The sequence below is a fragment of the Perca flavescens genome, chromosome 16 (genome assembly GCF_004354835.1).
Source record: "Perca flavescens isolate YP-PL-M2 chromosome 16, PFLA_1.0, whole genome shotgun sequence".
NCBI lineage: Eukaryota > Metazoa > Chordata > Actinopteri > Perciformes > Percidae > Perca > Perca flavescens.
This window is the reverse complement of record NC_041346.1, coordinates 21,830,958-21,850,979: the sequence shown is the minus strand read 5'-3', so window position 1 is coordinate 21,850,979 and position 20,022 is coordinate 21,830,958. Positions and strand designations below refer to the sequence as shown.

General features: G+C 39.2%; 1 protein-coding gene across 1 annotated transcript; it reads right to left on the bottom strand.

The window, feature by feature from the left end:
- Positions 1-52: 52 nt before the first annotated feature.
- On the bottom strand, positions 53-18,184 carry LOC114571359 (macrophage mannose receptor 1). Its single transcript, XM_028602256.1, has 48 exons — positions 18,180-18,184; positions 16,016-16,155; positions 15,498-15,721; positions 15,318-15,391; positions 15,085-15,227; positions 14,815-14,950; positions 14,124-14,206; positions 13,875-13,994; positions 13,691-13,792; positions 13,438-13,596; positions 13,231-13,313; positions 12,865-13,009; positions 12,729-12,773; positions 12,462-12,629; positions 11,269-11,388; positions 11,047-11,157; positions 10,896-10,928; positions 10,587-10,724; positions 10,316-10,462; positions 10,049-10,183; positions 9,773-9,930; positions 9,522-9,666; positions 9,273-9,327; positions 9,060-9,126; positions 8,810-8,943; positions 8,681-8,724; positions 8,372-8,545; positions 7,953-8,107; positions 7,699-7,812; positions 7,453-7,568; positions 6,852-7,006; positions 6,546-6,751; positions 6,296-6,473; positions 5,958-6,182; positions 4,854-5,023; positions 4,706-4,776; positions 4,129-4,229; positions 3,924-4,043; positions 3,195-3,332; positions 2,952-3,106; positions 2,682-2,781; positions 2,296-2,531; positions 1,684-1,867; positions 1,314-1,562; positions 1,027-1,209; positions 798-857; positions 462-607; positions 53-365 (listed from the first exon to the last, which is right to left on the bottom strand). The coding sequence occupies exons 1-48, from the start codon at positions 18,182-18,184 to the stop codon at positions 321-323; spliced, it is 6,195 nt and encodes a 2,064-aa protein (XP_028458057.1). The 3' UTR covers positions 53-320.
- Positions 18,185-20,022: the final 1,838 nt, after the last annotated feature.

Genomic DNA, 20,022 nt, shown 5'->3' with positions numbered 1-20,022 from the left:
TTACTCATTTTATTAAGGAAACAAGAATTACACAATTTCGTGGTAAAGGTCAGTAAATAACACATTAACAGTGAGTTTCATAGACAACATTTCTGAATTACTTTGGCCGTGTGGCACAGATTGCTGTAAACATTACAACTGTTGCACCCCAAAAATGTAAGTGCGACACTTTAAAACAAAGTTTACAAATTATTTTTATTAGTGTATTACAATATATACAAAGAGTTCAATCTTATAGCACTCTGGAAACTTAAAAATTACACTATCACTGATTTGAAAAAAAATTCAATGTACTGTACAAAACTTAAAGGATGGTCTGTCTATGTGTCTGATTCTCCTGAAAAGTTGGGGTTGGTGAAAGCAGGCTGCAACAGAAGAATGACACAATTTAGCATTCATACTCCCATAAAAACGTAATCACGTGTTCATACTCCACCATTACAGGCTAATCAATAACTTACCACATCAACAGGAGTGGTTGTTTTCGTTGGCAGGCTCAAACCGCTCAGTTTATAGCCTCGGACACTGAAAACATAGTACAGCAATCCAGCTATCAAGCTGCAAACCACAATGGCTGCAATGATAGCGCCGGCTATCACCCCTCCATCTGTACAAATGTATAGCAGATGTGTCAGCAGGTTAAAAATATATTTTTAATTTTAAGAGTTTTTAAAGAACACTCAAACATGTCATTCGTTATTTACAACTGAATAAACTGGGAAAGAAAAGCAGAAGGTAAAAAAAAAATAAAAAAAAATGACTTAAGGAAATTGCATTTGGCACTTTGTCCCACTTACTGCTGACGTTTGGAGCATCGGTGGGGATAATTGGATTACCGCCATCATCTGTTGTATAATCTGAAAATAGGGTTTCACACAAAGAAGCTGTTAATCTGCTGTTAATTATGTCACAGTTAGAAACTTTTCTTACTTTTTTTTTTCTCTCCTGAGAGCTTTGAGAAGCAAAATGAAGGCTGCAGGCTGTATTTTATCCAAATGTCAAACAATAAAAAAAAAATATCCTTACACTGGCGGTGGCGGCATGCAAAGCCTCTCTTCTGCAGGCAGTTGTTGTCATTCCAGCGTCCGTCCTCGTACATCTCCACGCAGTTCTCCTCGCCTACCTCCCCAGGGTGAAAGGCTGCGTTGGGCTCACCTGGAGCCCAGTTGACGAAGCCCAGAGATGTCTGATCTGTCCAGCCCCAGCCAACTAGAAAATCATACAAGGTGCAGCATCAAAAAAGGTTAGTGCACATATACTGTATCCGTGTAATTTAAAGATCAGGTCAAGTCCATGTTCATTTCTACACTCACAGTTGCGGTCCCTGGTGAGGCCGATCCAGATGTTGTGATATTTGGTGTAGTTGAGGTTCCTGAGGAACTCCACCTCCGCTCTGCTGTGGATGGACACCAGATTTGCCTTGGCCGACTGGCAGTAGTGAAGGGAGTCTGGCCAAGAGAAACCCTGTTTACCGTTGTGCACGTAGTAACAGTAGCGGCCGTAGTGTATCCAGAATAGCGGACACTTCCCGTCACCAGGGGCAGGAGTCGGCGGCGGTTTCTCTGAGGGATGATATAAGTTACATCATCAACGCTTCAAGACTAAATTAAGCTTTTTATGTGTAAACGACAGATTAGAGAAAAGGAAGAAAAAGCAAAAGTCAGTTCAGTTTGTGTTACGTACCTGAGGAGATCTTGCAGATGTAGGGTTTAGCTTGGTCACACTTAGTATCATTCCAGGTCCCGTGGAATGCGCGTGAAGCGTGCATACTCACGCAGCCCTCATCCTTAATGTTGCTGGGTTCTCCTGGTCCCCACTGAGTGAAAAAAACTGGCCAGCCATCTGTCCACATGTAGGAGCCATCATCCTACATTACAAGAAAATATAAGCTTGGCTTTATTGGTTAAAGTTTACAGATATTTTCCCAACTGCAGTTTCCGAAACAGTTCCTCTCTAAACTTTTCATATGCTTTTATTTCAATAACGTCAACGGCAAACTGTATTATTGGCTGATTATACTAATGTACTTTTATTAAGTAATATTTTGAATGCAGGACTTTTACTTCTAGTGGACTATTTTTATATTGTTGTATTGATTCATTTACTGGAAGTTAGTGGGTTGTTTAGTCTGACCTGACACTAGCTGAGCTTTTGAGTGTTAAACTTAAATAATAAGAAAACTTAAGGATGCTTTTTATACATAAGTAGTTTGGATTGGAAACCAAGTTTTCAGGGCTTTAATGTAATGACATTTTAGTTTAGGTTAACTTTTGTGTGTTCCCTCTATGACAGCACCTTGCGCCGGAGTCCGATCCAGGCGTCGGCTCTGCCCTGCAGGACCACTCCAGCGACGAAGGCCTGGTCGTAGCTCATGTCGATGCTGGCCAGGTCGCCTCCCTGCTGCTCGCAGGACGTCTGAGCCTTGTCCCAGGTCGCCGGCTCCTCCACCAGCTTGTAGCAGTTCTGGTACCAGGAGATGTAGCCAGCTGGGCAGGGGCTCTTGGTTGGGGGTGGAGGATTGATGCTGCTCGCTGATGTGGAAGCAGATGAAGAAATGTCTTTTCAGTAAGGTCTGAACAGGGATTTAGCTGCTAAATGTTTGGGATGTTTTCTATTTATCTTACTAAAAGGAAATGAATGTTATTTGAGCAGAAAGAATAACAACTGGCGTGTTTACTGACATTTCTTCCTGTAGCAGACAAAGCTATGATCCCTATGACAGGCGTCATCGTTCCACTTGCCGCTAACCAGGTGACTGTGAGCCATCGCCACACAGTGTTCCTGTTGAGAAGGACAAGGAAGCTTCAAGATATCTAACTATATAAGGGAGCTTTTTTTAAGCATGTGTGTAGTCCTGTCTGTCTTTTGTGAGTACAAGATTCATACTATTCCCCACCTGCTTTGCTCCAATTATCATAAATAACTCTGTAGTGTAAGGAAAGTATTCTCACCGTTCCTCCTGCATTGTTAGGCTCCTTGTCGTTCCAGTTGGTGTACAGCACAGGGCTGACCCCGTCACTCCAGGCATACTGATTCTCTAACAAGAGATCTGACAGGCCGATCCACGTGGGACCCCTCAGGTCCCTCAGGTAACTAGAAACAAAGTCTGGAAGAGAGGAGAGGGTGACAATTTAGAGAGCATTCTCTTTGACCTGGAGCCACTGGACTGTTTACTTCTCATAGATCTATCTTACCATTCTCGTACTGGTCATCAATAACTGCCAGCTCTCCTCCTTGGTCTTTGCACCAGTTCCGAGCATAAGACCAGTTGGCTTTAATGTCATTTTTCTTCCCTTTGAACATGAAGCATTTATCCTTGAAACGCATCCAACCTGGAGGAAAGGAGTGTAACTAGGTGACATTGTAGGAATCATATTTCATTGATGGTTATTGGTTGTATAATCACAGCTCAATGGTAAACGCATGTATTTGTGTATGTACAATAAACTACTTTTAATGCAATAATGATAGTACATGATGTGTAGTAAGTAATGGATAAGGCGGGGCCGGCAGCTCCAAACAACAAAGCCCAGTTTAATGTGTCTTGCTCACATCTTGATATCGGGAAATTACTTCAGAATACTCTCTGAGGCAATATAGATAAAATGCTAATAATAATTTATAATATTGTTAAATAGTACATTTTCAGAAATAGTGGTTGAAAGATAAAATAACCATGCAGGTCTTTTTTGGATAATCCATGGATAAATAAAGGTACTTAACAACATTGATTCAAAAAAATACAAAATATATCATAATATAGTATGTCATTAAAACGCCATAGAAAGTTATAGTGTAGTATGTCAAATAAAAAAAAGTATGATGACTAAGTGCTGCACTTTGAGAAACTGTGCTCTAAAATAGGACATACATCTACATATAACCTGCATTTTTTTTCAAATAACACAAAAAATGTGTGTTACCTGCCGGGCAGTTGCCCTCCCAGGGCTGTGTGGGTGGAGGAGGGGTGTGAATATCTCCGGGGAACTTCTTACAGACGTAACCTGCTCCAGCCCGACCACAGTTGGCATCGTTCCACCCACCTTACCAAGCCAGAGTTCATTGTAAATATCACCAACAGGAGTGTGTTCAGCAAACCGTTCGGCACAATAATTAGAATTTCAATACCTTGATGTCTGTTCATCTGAACGCACTGTTCCTCCCCGTTGGCGTTGTTGGGCTCACCTGGACCCCAGTGAGTGTACGTCACAGGGGAGAAGTCCACCCACCTGTGCAGATAAAACCGAGAAACTTGGCATTGACCTTTTATGTGCACATTATAAAGAGAAATACCTCCCTGGAGCAGAATTTACATGCTGTTGCAGTGATTTGGACAGGAATATCAACATCTACTGTACAGACCTCACAGCACCAAGGCTCAAATTGATGATACCATCAGCCTGACACATTTTGGAGTTTTTCTATTGATACTGAATTAGGGACTTGTGTCACTTTAAATCAGCACCTCTTTATATTTCACTTAATGTGAGTGCTTTCATAATGTCTTGCCACTTATTTGTATCTAATGCCATCCTCACCAGAAGTCTCCAAACTCGTCAGTTTGTCAGTCTGATGCTCAGATTATAAACTAACAGTCAAGTTTACAAAAAAGTGAGCAGTACAAGATTATGAAAATAACATGCAAATTCTAGGGAGGTTCTCCCTTTAAATTAACCTCAGCTCCAACACACAGAAATGCACATACATGTATTCTCCACCAGCAATGCCAAACATCCTCATTCCAATCCAAGCTGCAGCCACCTGGCCTGTCCCCACCTGGAAGAGCAGTACAACATGACACAAACATATTTCACGGTAAAATCTTACAGTATTCTAAAGAAAAAGAGGCATACCATGCTGTTAACATATGCCTGTTCGTCTTTGTTTAGGATGGAGACGAGTAAGGCCTTCTCCTGGTGACAGCGTCTCATAGCTGTGTGGAAGTCCACAATGTCGGTGTCGTTGTAGTAGTAGCAGATGTTGTTGTTCTTCCTCCAGCCAAGGTTAGTACCACAATCAGGAGCTGAGGGTTGAGGAAACAAACATGAATATGATCTGCTCATTGTTTTACTTCATTACACTTACAAAAAGCCTATCACATAAATATATATGAGGTATGTCGGGTCCATCAGGCTACATTTACTAATCTCTACATATTTATATATCAGAAACTCTAATTTACCATATAGTGAGCAATAAATTAAAATTTCTGACACTTATGTCTTATCATTTTGCATCATCACAGAGGTGTAGTGTCGCACAACTGTAATTTTTGCATCTATAAAAGAAGAATTGCTTTGTGGAATTGTTCACAGATACTCTTTTTTTTTTTGTTCCATTGTGGGGAATTTTACTACATTGTGCATAAATGTGTCACTCAGAAGTAGGACACTCAAATATAATAGCGGAGGGTAAATAAAGTGCAATAAAGTATATTAAGTGATTTTTGATGCAGTGTAGGTATCAAACGAGTAATTTATTTACAGTTGGCTGTATTTGCCTGTAAATGGCCTTTGACATTGAGTGTGTTATTTTGTTCACTGTTTTTTTTTTATTATCATTTTAGCTTGAAATCTTGATATCCAGTAATGTTTTACTGAAGTAAGACACTGCAATAAAGTAACAGTGCCACTATTTGAGTAGCAAACATAATTCTACTCTTTCCACCTCTGCTGCTGTTTTACCTGTAGTGTATTTTTCTTAGAATTTATTTATTTTTGCCATACAATATTTTATAACCAGCCTTTATTTAATCGGAATGAAACACATTTTTGCGCAGATAAATATTGCCAAACATGCTGTATCGAAGGTAAAGTTTCACACTTGTCAAACATTAAAGTCGAAGCTTTGTAAAAGTTGCTCTCTGCTACCTCAGCTCTAAATGAACATTTCTAATTGAACAAATGACAAAAACTTGTTCATGCAGGTAGGACAAGGGCATTGTGGGAGCGGTTTACCTGGGAGTGGAGGTGGGGGCACTGGGGGCAGGATGGGGTTCTTTCCTTTAGTAATCATGCATATCCAGTCCTGGTGAGCGTCACAGTTGAGATCGTTCCACCAGGAGTAGGTCCCGTTGCTGCTGCTCACCATCTCAACACACTCCTCGCGGCCCTCATGGTTGTTGGGCTCCCCGCTGCCCCAGTTGGTGTGAGAGAGAGGTGTGCCGTCGCTCCAAGAATAACCTACATGATGGGAATAGTCATGAGTTGTTTTTTTTTTGTGTGTGTATTCTTTATTTGTATCCCAATTACCTTCCACCAGGGAGATGTGTGTATGAAACACACATTATACTCACCTCCTTCTGTTGGGTTGTGCTTGAGGCCTATCCACTTGCTGCTGCCTTTGCTGTAGAGAGACAGGAACTCTTCCTCCTCCTGACTGTGGATGCTGACCAGGTTAGCTCCTCTGGCGACACAGTCCTCATGTGCTGCCCCCCAGCTCTTCTTCTTGGACCAGCCCAAATTGTGGAAGAGCTGCAATAAATTAGCCATTAAATCAGCGCTGACCCCTGCAGAGAATCGTGTTTAATTCACTTCTTTATATACCTTATAACAGTTTCTGAAGTGAGGCAGAGCCGTCCAGCTATCAGCACAGCCCTGTGAAGGAGGAGGAGTCGGGGGCTTAGTGGGTGGGGTGATGTCAGGCCTGGGTTTCTCACAGACAAAGGCGTGTTTCTCTGAGCACTGCTGGTCATCCCAGAAACCACCAATCTGACCCGTTGTCATAGCCACACAAGTCCCATCCCCGTTATCTAGAGACAGAAAGGACATTTTCCATTGTGTATGTACTGTATCATACATGTCTCATCCTGTCCAGCTGATATTAGGGTTAGTGTTTAGTTAGTGCTGTACCTGGCTGATCTATGTCCCAGTGAGTGAAGGTGAGAGGTGAGCCGTTGTCCCAGATGTAGTCGACCCCTCCACCTGCCTCTCCTTTAGCACGCAGGCCGATCCACCACATACCCGTCTTTCCTGACAGTGCCACTGTAAAATGGGCCTGCTCATAACTGCAGTAAAAGACAAATAGATTCAATTAAAAACTATGGCTAACCAGGTTTTTCCTTTATCATGACCGAATCAATCTTACCAAGACACTAAATCTCCCACCATTATAAATGTATCGTGTGTTTTAACAAGTTACAGATCAGAAATGTGACAAAGAGAAATTCTAAAGGGAAACATCACAATAACATTTAATTCCCTCACACTCCACATCGCACGCATCCTTAAATGATGACGGGAAGGGAACAATTAACACAACTGTGTCCCTGCAAATAATGTATTACACTATTGCTGTCCAGAACAGTAGAACATAAAGAAGTCTGAGAAAGGGAGAAGACCTTTAGGCAAGAATGTAACAAGTGAGGTAGTTCAAACATTCTGAATAAATAAAGAAACTGACTTCATTCATCAAAAAGGTGGACAATAGGACTGGGGATAGGTTGTCACTCACATGTCTCCGATGTGCAGTAAGAAGCCGTCCTTCTCTTTACAGAAATCCTTTGCCTCTGACCAGCTCCTGGTGGTCTCCTCCATCCAGTAGCAGGAGTAGCCGTATGCATCCCAGCCCTGACACATATCACAGACGTATCTCGTTACACAACATGCACCGTTTTTATAGCATCATTACTCAGGTCTAAGCTTGGATAGAGAACAGAAAAATAAAAAAAATGAAATGTATGGGTGGAGTTTGTCCTACCTGAGCACACCCATACACAGTGGGTTTTACAGAGGGCACTGGGTAATGTGCTTTGGGCATTTTACATATGTAGGTATTGAGTTCTGTACAGGACACGTCATTCCATCGTCCAGTCTGGAAAAGATGAAATTAACATCAAAATGACCACAATTCACTGCAAAAAGAATAAGGGTACACTTTTGTCAGATTTTGGCTTTGAATCTGTAGTATAAAATGTATATTACTAGTATATGAGTTATTTCAATCCTTCTCACCTGGTGTAACATCTCAACACAGTCTTCACTGAACCCATCGTGGTTGTTGGGTTCCCCTGGAGCCCAGTAAGTGAAGGTAACCATGTGATCATCAGACCAGGTGTACATACCAGTCACAACCAGGTCACTCAGACCAGTCCACACGTCACTGGTGGCTGTAAAAAAACAACCTCAGAATAAATTCAATTCGATATTTTTAATAATTTTTAATATTTTTAATGTTTTTCTTTTTCTTTTCTCTATCTCAGCAGCCTACCAAAGGCCACAAACTGGCAGAGTCAAAATGTAATCACTAACCCTAAATGCTTTATGTGGGAGAGAATAAAAGTTCATTTTAGGTGTTACCTTTTCCTTCAACCTCCTTTCTAATTTTTTTCTAATGAAACCAGCTTTAATCTCCTATTTTTCCAGATACATACCCATGTACAAGTAGCTTTCCAGCCAGCTCTGCTCCTTCATCGAGAGGATGGATACGAGTTGAGCACCAATAGTCCTGCAGGTGTGCTGGGCACCATGCCATGTTTTTTTGTCTTGAAAAGGTTTGTAGCAGAAGTCTCCAAACTCGTACCAGTCAGGCCCTGAACACCTAAGCTCTGTAGAACAGAATTCAGAATCAGTGCAATCATCGTGAACTAAAAAAATACACACACACACACACAGTAAAACACACAAAAAGAATGGCCTGCTCAGAGGAAAGAGATTCATTTAGTAAATGCATCTCAACTCACCCCCATCTGCAAAAGTGTAAGACACAGCATAGTTTCCATCAAATCTGTAGAAAAATAAATGAGTCACTAAATTAGCCTCCCAAGACTGTTGCACGAAAAAGGGATTTAGTTTGAAACTCTGCTGCTTACTGTCTTGAGGTGATGCCATTCCTGGTGGAGCCCGCATAAAAGTTCTGTCCTGCAGCTTTCAACAAAGTACAGTCTCCTCCGATGTCATTTAATATCACTCCAGCATGGATAGCTGCAGCACAGATGTTTGAGTCCTGTTAGAGGAGACAGAGCAGAGAGAGAACTATATATATTTCTATAAAAAAAAAAAAAATCTTTCCTCAATACTGTACTGAAGTTGTGATACAGATTAGACAATACGCTCACATACCCCACGATATACTGTAGTGCCGTACACTCTGTAATTAGCATTGGCACAGCTAGCTGGACAATGAACACTGAAAGACAAATGGAAATCTGTTGCTTCAGTGTGTATGATGAACGGAAATATCACAAAATATCACACAGAACAGAATACAAAGGCTACATATAATATGAAGTACATCACTATATGTGTAAAAATGTTATTCCAGGTTTCACTTACGTCATTTTATCATTGGCAAAGTTGAAGTTGGGCACATTGGCGCATGTGATTGCATCTGTTGAACCACAATTTTTCATTATTGACCATCAGTGTTTATTTGTGACAACACTATCACAGCAGATTCTGAACAATAATAAGTAAGTATTTATTTTTGAATATATAGGTTTGTAACACTAGGTGTGTAAGACCACATGAATTTCACATTACAGGATAATAACGTTTACTTTGACTTTGAAGTGTTTTTCTTACAGTCTGGTGTGCACCCTAAGACGTCGAAGCGAAGGCCTGCCTGACCGCTGAACTCCAGTGGGAGAATGCGGACATACTGGGCTGACACAGGTGTACCCAGTAGCTGAGTTTCAGGACTGTTTCTGTCTGTTGAGCCTGGGAAAAACTGGAAATCAAGAAAATCCAGAGTGACAAACTGTCCTCCGTCTTCACGGTTTGGTTTTGAACCAGGAAGGTTTAAGTTCAGCAGGTGGCCGTCTCTGCTTACTCACCTGGCCGTCAGCAGTGTAGTCGGTCCAGCTTGTTCCGTCCGTACTGTGCTGGATCTTAAATTTGGTGAGCCAGTGGTCATTTTCAGGGCAACCCTGGATTACTATTCCTGTTACTTTTCTGGTCTGGCCCAGATTTACCTGGATCCAGCTTGAAGTTGCTGGAAGATGGGACATTATATATAGAATGAAGTTAATGTGAGGATACTGATTCAACATCAAATAAAAACAATCGATTAAAATGTTATTTGTATGTGTGACAGCTGGGTTGGTACATACGGCTTCCTGAAGGCATCCAGCAGGAATTTCCATTCAAACGAGCTTTGTGGGGAGTGAAGAGACCAGTGGAGGACGAAGCAGAGAGCTGGGAGTCCGTGATGTTCCCGTCCTCGACACCCAGGCCTTGCAGACACACTGTGAGCAGCCAAATCACAAATCAAAGCTTTGATTGTAAAATATTCTGGGGCATTTTGTGATACTCCGGCAGACATGGAGGTTGGATTTTAAACTGCTAAAATTAATAAAAAAACGAAAAGAAGAGCCCACCTTTTTGTTCACAGCTGTAGACGATCTCAAGGTATTTGGAAACTGTGGGACAGGGGTCCGCCTCCACATGGGCGAATGCAAAGCAGTGAGGATGGTTGTCACATTGCTTTCTAATGTAAGGAAGGACACCTTCCACTGTGCAGCTTCCTACAGAACAGTGATTATATTTAGATTAAACATAGATCAATATTTACTTATTAATACAGCATACGATTTCATGTCAAAAGGCAACAATAGGCTACACATTGCCATAGTGAGTACTGTGCAGCACCTCCCCCTGAACCATCCAGGTGTGGACAGATGTCATCACTCTTTCGTCCGTAGAAAGCCGACTGGACGTTAATTACACTTCCATGTGGACAGTGAAGGACAGCAGAAGAGTCCTGGCACACTAGCGCCGTCATGTAACCTGGAGCAGGAAGGATTCACACTTCAAGTATTTACTTGATGGCAAATTCATTGCTGTTTCATGCCATTTGTAGTTATATAGTTGATGTGCAAATATAACTGATCATGACATTTTGTTTTGTTTTAAGAAGTCACTGTGCAGAAGCCATGCCAGATAGTGAGGAATTGTTACCATCATGAGGTGGAGGAGGCTCAGGTGTCTTTCCTGAAAGAGGAAATGTGAGAATAGTGTTACAGTCAACACTCTAAATAAATGGTTTAGGGTCAATTAATGTCTTCTGTTTGCAAGTGTCAACAATAAAAATTAAAGCAACATATCTTACCTTTCCGCTTGCAGATGTATCCTCTTTTGTTCTCACAGTTGTCGTCGTTCCAGTAGCCGTTGTTTATTAAAATAGACAGGCAGTCTTCACCGTAATAGTTGTCTGGGTTACCTGTGAAGAAACATGAAGAATGTTTGAAACTAGAGTTGTCATTTTTCTGCAAAACAATGATTCTTATATGCTCACAGAAATAGTGTATAATATATTTGGCTTTAAATTAACCTGTATTCCAGCGGATGTATCTGAAAGGAGAACCATCTGACCACTCCCAGCCGCCTTCGGTGACAGAATCATGACCGCCCATCCACAGAGAGATCCCTGTGGGACTCAGCTGGATCAAACCTGAGAGGAAGCATCAAAATACAAGTTAGGGCGAGTCAAGCTTAATAATATTTCGAGGAAAGTTTCTTTCTACCAGAGAAAGTTTTGTCTGGAAGAAAGTTTTAGAAGTATGTTTTATTGAACTTGCTTCCACAACCAACAGTGATGTCACTGTGTCCAGAAGTCCAGCTGTACATCACTGCAGCAAAGTAAGAAGTTAAACCACTGGAGGTCAGTGGAAACAAGATTTTTGGTGTTAAGTTCCTCTTTAAAAGCACTATGTGCAGAAATTGACAAATGCCTGTTGTTGCCCCCTGGTGGTAGTACCGCATTTAAAATAAACACTGTTGCAAATACCAGTACACACCACTACACCTTCTCCCACACAGGAAAGCAACACATACATAGACTACAGACTAGACCAATTTTCACCAGAATTGTCTCACTTTTCTAGAAACAAAAGCCTTCAGAATAGTCTTAAAGATGCTATTTGTATATATTTTAAATATTTGTCCTTGTATTGTATTGTATTGTATTGTATTCTATTATTTCATGTATATTGTATCGTATTATTTAATGTGTGCTGTGTGTCTGATATTTAGCTGCTGCAACACTGTAATTTCCCATTTTTTTGTGATCAATAAAATCTATCTATCTAGTCACACAGTGGCTTTAAAGCAACCTCAAAATGAAAAGTATGTAAGGTTTAAATTTGTTTATTGGTAGTATATATATATATATATATATATATTATATTACAGTATGAAAGATTATTAGAGTCACTGTGGAATTAAATTTAACTATTATATAATTATATAAATTGTAGTATTAGAAAATATCTGAATATTACAATATTACAAAACAAGGTGACACCGCCTGACGAGAATTCACGTACAACTTTATTCTATAACTTATTTCTTATGATATTTCAATTCCAGACATAATTGGGACAAAGACTTGCTTTAATGTAGTCCTTCAAAAACGTATGTGGTATATTCAAGTAAACTGTTATGCATATACCTGTTGATATACTCATGTGAACTCTCAATGAAGAACATGAACAAAAAGTAAAGATGTAAATGTAAAGGTCATACCTTGTATGAAGGCTTGTTCGAAGGGATCGGTGATACTGATGAGGTCTCCTCCCTGGTTGACACAGTCGGCCCGAGCTTCTGCCCACGTCCTCATGGACAGGTAGTTAAACTGGTAGCAGTGGTCGTTAAAAGGGTCAGCCATCCAAGAACCACATTTCTCATTCCATCCTGTAACAAACACAACAGTCCATATATCCAGATGAACACACATATTATCGGACTCAGAGCATAATTAAAGTGTAATGATCAGTGTAGTATCAAGTTAACCTGGTCCAGATGTTGGTGGCCGGGGAGGAGGTCCTTGTCCCTTGGCTATGGAGAGACATAGGCAAAGAATCACTACAAAATACAGAATGAATACAACAAAAGAGGCATACGGTAAAAAAAAAGTAGTGTATCAAACCTTTTTTGCAGATAAATTTCTTAGTGGAGGTGCAGAAATCATCATTGAGTTTTCCAGGTTCATGGTGATCCATCCCTCTGAGGTGCGCACAGTCCTCGTTGTCCTCCCAGTTGTCTGGCTGGTTGGTCGCCCATGGGAGGAGGTCCTGATAGCCAAAGAAACAAATGTTGCTTCATCATGAGCAGCTTTACAGTCGGACTGCAGCATTTTATTGGTGGAACATTGAGGAGAGAACAGGATCTTACATGATTTCCAAATGTCTGTGATTATGGGGGTTCAAGATGATTATTTCATTTCTTGGTGTCAAACTCATAGCAGTTTAAAGGTATATGTATCAAACAATATGTTCATGGTGTCATCACTTACAGCAGGAGTTAGATCGGTGTATACCCACTGATTTTCAACATTGATATCATTCAAACCAACCCAGGCTTCCCCTGGCATGTGAGCTGCAGATAAAAGCCAAGCACAATATTTTTACATTCACAACATATATATACATATAACATATAATTTCTTGATAAATTATTTAATGATGATTAGATGAACTAGAATGCTTTCTTAGCCGCTTACCAGTTAGGAAACTCAGTTCTTCCTGTGAGTGGAAGCTGGCCAGGTGACCATGCTCTCTGTTACAGTGAGTCTCAGCATCCTGCCAGTTTTTCACGGTCTCACTCTCAAAGTGATAGCAGAATTCCCCATACAACAAATATCCAGGGTCACAGTGGGAATCTGAAGCAAAAACATGTATTAACTTTTATTAAAAAGTTATTAACACAGCTTTAGCTAGTCAGTATGTGAGGAGGAAACATGAAGTCTGACTGACCAGGAGCTGAAGTTGGTTTGATGTTCTGTCCACCTGTCATCTCACAAATGTAACCCATGCTCTTGAAGCAGCTAGTTGTTTCCCATTTGCCCTCATAATTTCCTGGAAGAGAACATGAACTGATGTTGGTCTTGCAATGCCTGCCAAAGTGTCAGTTTGGGGTTAAAATGGTTCAGGATTCTACCTGTGAAGATTTGTCCACAGTCCCAGGTGCCAACAGTGTTTCTAGGCCAACCAGGACCATAGTTAGAAAAAGTAATCGCTCCTTTATCCATCCATTTGAAATCCCCGTCCTGGTCCTTATCTGGTAACATCACATACCGCAAAAATGAATGGAAAGAGCATTTTCACAAATCACATTAATTGTAAAGATAACAAGACATTTTTGTTTCTGTTTCATAGTGAGCATCAAAACATGTAATGTGAAGAGTACCTGATAAACCGATCCAAATGTCAGGAATGTCAACTTGGTGAAAGTCTGGAAGGTTTCCATTTATGAAGAACTGTTCTTCTTGACTGCGCATAAGGAATAGGTCAAAAATGACAGACGGGGTAAGATTTCTACAGTTTTCCTGCAGTCCTGCTCAGCTACTCAGTCTTTTAGCCTCTTTTAGCTCATTTCTTTTGGTTTTCCACAGCAGTCAAATGTTTTAAGTTAAAAAGCTCAGATAGAGCTACTATGCTACACTAAAAGGCAAACAGTAAAAGCTGCTAGTAGTAAAATAGTTGAGCATTTAGCAGCTATAGAGATAGATATTCCCCTTAGGAGGGGGTGGAGACCAAAAACAGATCTAAGAGAGTGAATATTAGACATTCACCAATATTATGTTGAATTTGTGTTTTCAGCTTGTTTTTTGCCAAAAAATCAATAAATACAGCTTTACCTTTTGGGGTAAAACCATTGAAGTGTTTATCAATCACTGGCCAAAACATAATGTAGTCCTAAAGTCAGCAAACCGACTCAGTATTGTATAAATTAGTCATTAGGTGATATTAGCAACGTTAAGGGTGGCGGTCATACAGTATCTGTATGCATGTTGCAGCAGGCTGCTTATGAATTAAACTTTTGATTTGTAAGAGGAATATCGTGCTATTTCATCTTTTAAAAGTTACATTGTTCCTACCTGTTTATAATCAGCAGGTGGGCCCCCATATCGGAGCACTTGGTGCTGGCCTCATGCCAGGTGGTCAACAGATTGATATTACTAACCATCCAGTAACAACTGCCAGCGAAGCTCAGCCAGCCAGAAGGGCAGATGGCTGCAGGGGAGTTTTAGGGGAACAGCAGGAAAATGTTAGAGGTAAAAAGGAAAGAATCTAAACAACATTGTTATACTTTTATAATAAAAATAAGAGATATCATCTTTGTGTATTTTCAAAACAATCCATCTTACTGTTCAGTGGTCTTTTACACATGTAAGGACGCTCATATCTGCACACATGGGATCTCCATTTCCCAAATGTAGTTGATGAATCCTTGATGATTGCAGAACATGAGCCGGCCTGTGTATCACTGTTGGACAGCATGAGTTTAAACCTTGATAGCACAAATTAATATTAATTTAAATGACTAGCAAACAGTTTTATATTTTACCCTGAAGGTTCACCGTCCGCCCAGTTTGTGTACCCAGCTGGGAGAGCATCAGACCAGGTGTACTGACTGTTTCCTGCTTCAACTTGACATGAAATCTTGTTGCATTTCTGAAGAATCAAAGCTCGTATTAACATTGATGTAATCGATATTCATATCCAATATTAAATAATAAAGAGGCAAGTGAGCTTCTTAATGCCAGTATGCTCCTCTCACCAGTGTGGAAAGCCCGATCCAGAGGTCAATCCATGATGGGTCCAGTGATCCTGTGACATACTGTTCCTCTTCTGCTGTGGCAATGGACACCAGGTCTCCTCCATCCTGCACACAGTCATGTCTTGCTGCTGCCCAACTCTTTCTGGTGTCCGCCTTCAATTTGTAGCAGTTGGAGCCGTGCTGTGTCCAGCCGTTGGCTAAGTCACACTGTGGGCTAGGATTTGCTAAAGAGCAGAAAAGAAAATATGTTTTAGAAGTAGTAAGTCCCCTTCGTTCAGCCCATGATCTAGAGGAACTATACAGTATCTGATCTGAGCTCATTTAAGTTGAGATTTGATCAATTTTGCATGAAAATAATACAAATATTATTGGTTAAGCATAAATTCAAATCTTCAGAGAAATCATAAATGAAAACAACTCTTATTCCACTTAGAGTTAAATGTCATTTCTGTTACCCATGTAACCGAAGAGAAAAACTTAGCCTTAAAGAGTTTCAGTTTTACAGTTGGCGGACTTACGGTTCATGTACTTGCAGATGTATTTCCTCTTAACACCACAGTTCTCGTCATTCCACTGTCCAAAGCTAGATCCTACTACCTGACCACAGTCCTCCCCGGGTTCATTGCCCCAGTTATCAGGCTGGCCTTGCATCCAGTATCTGAAACAAGAGAGAAATTATTTATAATAAACTTCAGTAAAAAAGGCCGTTATCACACTTTAATTCATGTACAACTTTAATAAATGTAACTCCTTTTGCTGATATTTAAGTGGTAACAGTATTACATACGATATGTATGGTAAAAAAGGACTCCCATCACTCCACTCCCAGACACCTTCTGAGATTTGGTCATTTAGGCCGATCCAGTAGCTCTCCGTGCCAATTTGTGTCCTTACCCACAACTAGAAATAAAAATAAATTAACCCAAGTGTGTGAAATGATAAGAGCACATTTATCAAACTTAAATCTCTGCGTGCCTCCTCACCCTTTCATGAATGTCCAGAATGCTCATCAGGTTGGTGTTAAGCCCCAAACAAAATGCATTGGCCTCCATCCATGACTTTGTATCAGTTGAAAAGAAGTAACATTTATTCTCATACTCCCTCCAGCCTTGCTGACACTGGCAATGGGCTGAAAACACAACAAAAAAACAAATTATTTGTGCATGTATATAACCAAAACATGATATATTGATGAAATACGAAAAATATGAAAATACGTTGATTAGAAAATAACAGAAATGAGGCAGTACATCAAAAATACTACCCTTCTCCACCCTACTCACCTACTACCACCATGCTTTTTAAGGAAACACTAAGATTTTAGTTTATTGGTCAACTAAATACATATTAACCACAGCGGTATGTTAATCACGTTTACATTGCTTCAAAGAAATACTTTGTTTAAATACGGACGTATGTAGAATTGATGCACTTGAATGAAATTATGCAGATTACAATATATAATAACATCTTTTGGTCAGCAAGAATAGTAGAATAAAAGTATTGTGATTACTTTTCATGATTGATAAGTAAAAAAAAAAGAAAAAAGAAATTGCCCAGTTGATGGGAAATTTCACAAGATGGTAAATCATTTGAATGCCCATCAATCATAAAAGTCCCATGACAGATCCACAGTCCAGCCATGCCAGTCAACTCTCAAACAAATCTTTGGGTAATGTTTGACTTTAACAACTTCAACAAAACTATAGAATCACATGTTTTGCACTTATCTGTAATGAGTTGAAAGACCACAAGAAAACCACCACTGACACAAAGTTGAACTGCCTCCCGACTGACTTTCCATCTCAAACAATTACATTATCACCAGAGAGAGGCTTCAAAAACGTCAGACACTAAAACCTGCCATCAGTGCCTAAAAGACTAAACCATTATACTCTGTAGCTTGGATGACCACTGATAAAAAATATTTCAGAATACAAAATATACTACAATCCTCTGCCAGTTAAATTATTTCCTAAGAATAAACCATCATTTCTTTCTAAAGACAATTGGTAAACAAAAATTGGCAGGAAAATGACCCAGTGTAGAGACATTTTCTTCACATTCTTAAGATAAGCAGTTGATTTTATTAAATATTTGTGACAGAAAGTAGTAATAGCAAACCAATATTGGTTAAAAATGAGTTGAACACCAAAGTACAAAAGGTTTAGAAGTCTCTTGAACGATACATTTTTCATTTCTTTGTTCTGATAAACAGACTATTAACCTTATGGCTTATCTAACGCTTATTCTGTGGTATCCACTCAAGTAAATATACTGCTCAGATAACTGCTGATTGTATTATACGTTTAAAGAGCCTTTTCAATTTCCACTGTATTGACATGAATCTTTTTTTCTACCCATCTTTTTGTTACTTTTATGACAAAACAAAATATTCATGTGACAATATAATGGTTCACGCAATCTTTCTTCCATTTTGGATCTGCACATTATGTGCTCCATGCACTTTTAATAATTTCTTCAAAAGAACAGCAAAAAGCTGTAATTAGTCAGTGCTCCCAACAGCTGCCTCACATTAAAAACACAACTTTCGATTCATATTTCATTAAGTTCTTGTTCGTTGATACACTTGTGTCTTTATTTTGAGGATTCCAAGAACGGGGTTCAGTGCTCTCAAGTTTATACCTTGACCTCTCTAAAAATGTAATCAAAAAGACTCACCGCATGCAAGAAGAGCAGCAAAACTGAGCAGCTGCAGAAGCATTCTTTGTCTTCTGTCCCTTTTCTATTATTTTTCTGTGTTCACCTCTCAAGAAGAGTTTCTACGCATCTCAATAGCTTTTAAGTTTTTCTCCAAACTCCCCTAAACCTGGCAGTGTGTGATGTGCTCTAGCTCCCAGTTATCACACCTCTGAGCATCTTCTCTTTGGTTTACCTCTTTTCAGCACCCGTCCAGGGTCCAAAGACTGAAAGCAGTAAAACACAGATGACAAACACTTAATTAACCTCTTGACTTATTTTCTACATTACAACCTACGGTAGTTTGCCCCCAAATAAAACAACAAAGTTGAATATTTTGATTCCACAATGCACAATATTAAGGGTAAAACATTATAATTCCATACAACAAAGAACAACAATTACCAATAATACACAAATTTGACAATGCAAAATAGGCATATTTTCTGAGGTAAAAAAAACTAATTATTTTCTTCTACATGTTACTACTTGCTGAATGCATTTTAATGTACAACACCTTGTGTCGATTTAATTAAGGTGCTTCATAAAAAAAAATGTACTTACCTAATTAGGAAATTAAAATGCTAGACATATATCATTTAAAGCTTTTTCTGTGTGCTATTTATTCTTTGTACTAAAAAATAATTGTTTAAAATGGAAGACATTCTGTGAGCTATGTGCTAAAAGGCCCTAAGAAGTCATTTCACAATGTACATAATAATGATAGATCATATGATTCTTTTCTTGATATAGAATGTATAGAATGTTGAAAAAAAGTCAATACTATAGTATGTCAAAAATAGTGATAAAAAAGTCAGTACAGTATGTTGAAAATTGTCATGAACAGGTAATTGTATAGTATGTCTAAAAAAAGTCATAGTATAAAGTCATAAACATTTCATAGTATAATATCATGAAAAAAGTGATAAAAAGGCCTAGTATAGTATGTGGAAAAAAGTCCTAGTATAGTATGTGGAAAAAAAGTCCTAGTATAGTATGTGGAAAAAAGTCCTAGTATAGTATGTGGAAAAAAGTCCTAGTATAGTATGTGGAAAAAAAGTCCTAGTATAGTATGTGGAAAAAAGTCCTAGTATAGTATGTGGAAAAAAGTCCTATGTGGAAAAAAGTCATAGTATAGTATGTGACAAAAAGTGCTAACAAAGTCATAGTATAGCATGTCAAAAAAAAGTCACAGTATAGTATGTCGTAAAAGCAATAAAAAGTCATAGTATAGTAATGTCGACAAAAAACATCCTAAAAAGTCATAGAATAGTAGGCTATATCGAAAAAGTGATAAAAAGTCATAGCATAACAAGTCGATAAAAAAGTCATAAAAAGTCATAAAAGTGACAAAAAGTCATAGTATATTTTATTTATCTATTCTATCTATTCTATCTATTGAAAAAAAAGTCATAGTATAGTACGTAGACAAAAAAAAGTCATAAAAAAGTCATAGTATAACTTCTTCCGCTATCTTCAGGTCAGAGACTTTCTGTGTAAAACACTACCCGTGTTTCCAACGCTGCCACCTTGCAACCCGGTTGAGTTGCTTGTAGAGCATACTGAATCATTTAGGAGCATTATTTCCATAATATACAATAAACTCACACAGGAATGTCATTCTCAGCTTCCCTCTCTAAAGGCTGATTGGGAATTTGATTTGGGTGAAATCATCACTGATGATATGTGGCTCTCAATCCTGCAAAGAGCACATGGTTCATCGATATGTGCTAGACACAGCTTAATGCAATGTAAAATTTTGCACCACTTGCACTGGACCAACCAAAAACTTTCAAGACACTTCCCAAATATTAGTCCTTTATGT

Bases quoted from the DNA above. Each gene is read 5' to 3' on its own strand.
- LOC114571359 (XM_028602256.1), bottom strand. The intron at 11,158-11,268 runs GTTAATTTAAAG...GTTTCTTCACAG, and splicing joins ATACATCCGCTGGAATACAG to GTAACCCAGACAACTATTAC. The intron at 10,929-11,046 runs GTAAGATATGTT...TTCCTCTTTCAG, and splicing joins ATACATCTGCAAGCGGAAAG to GAAAGACACCTGAGCCTCCT.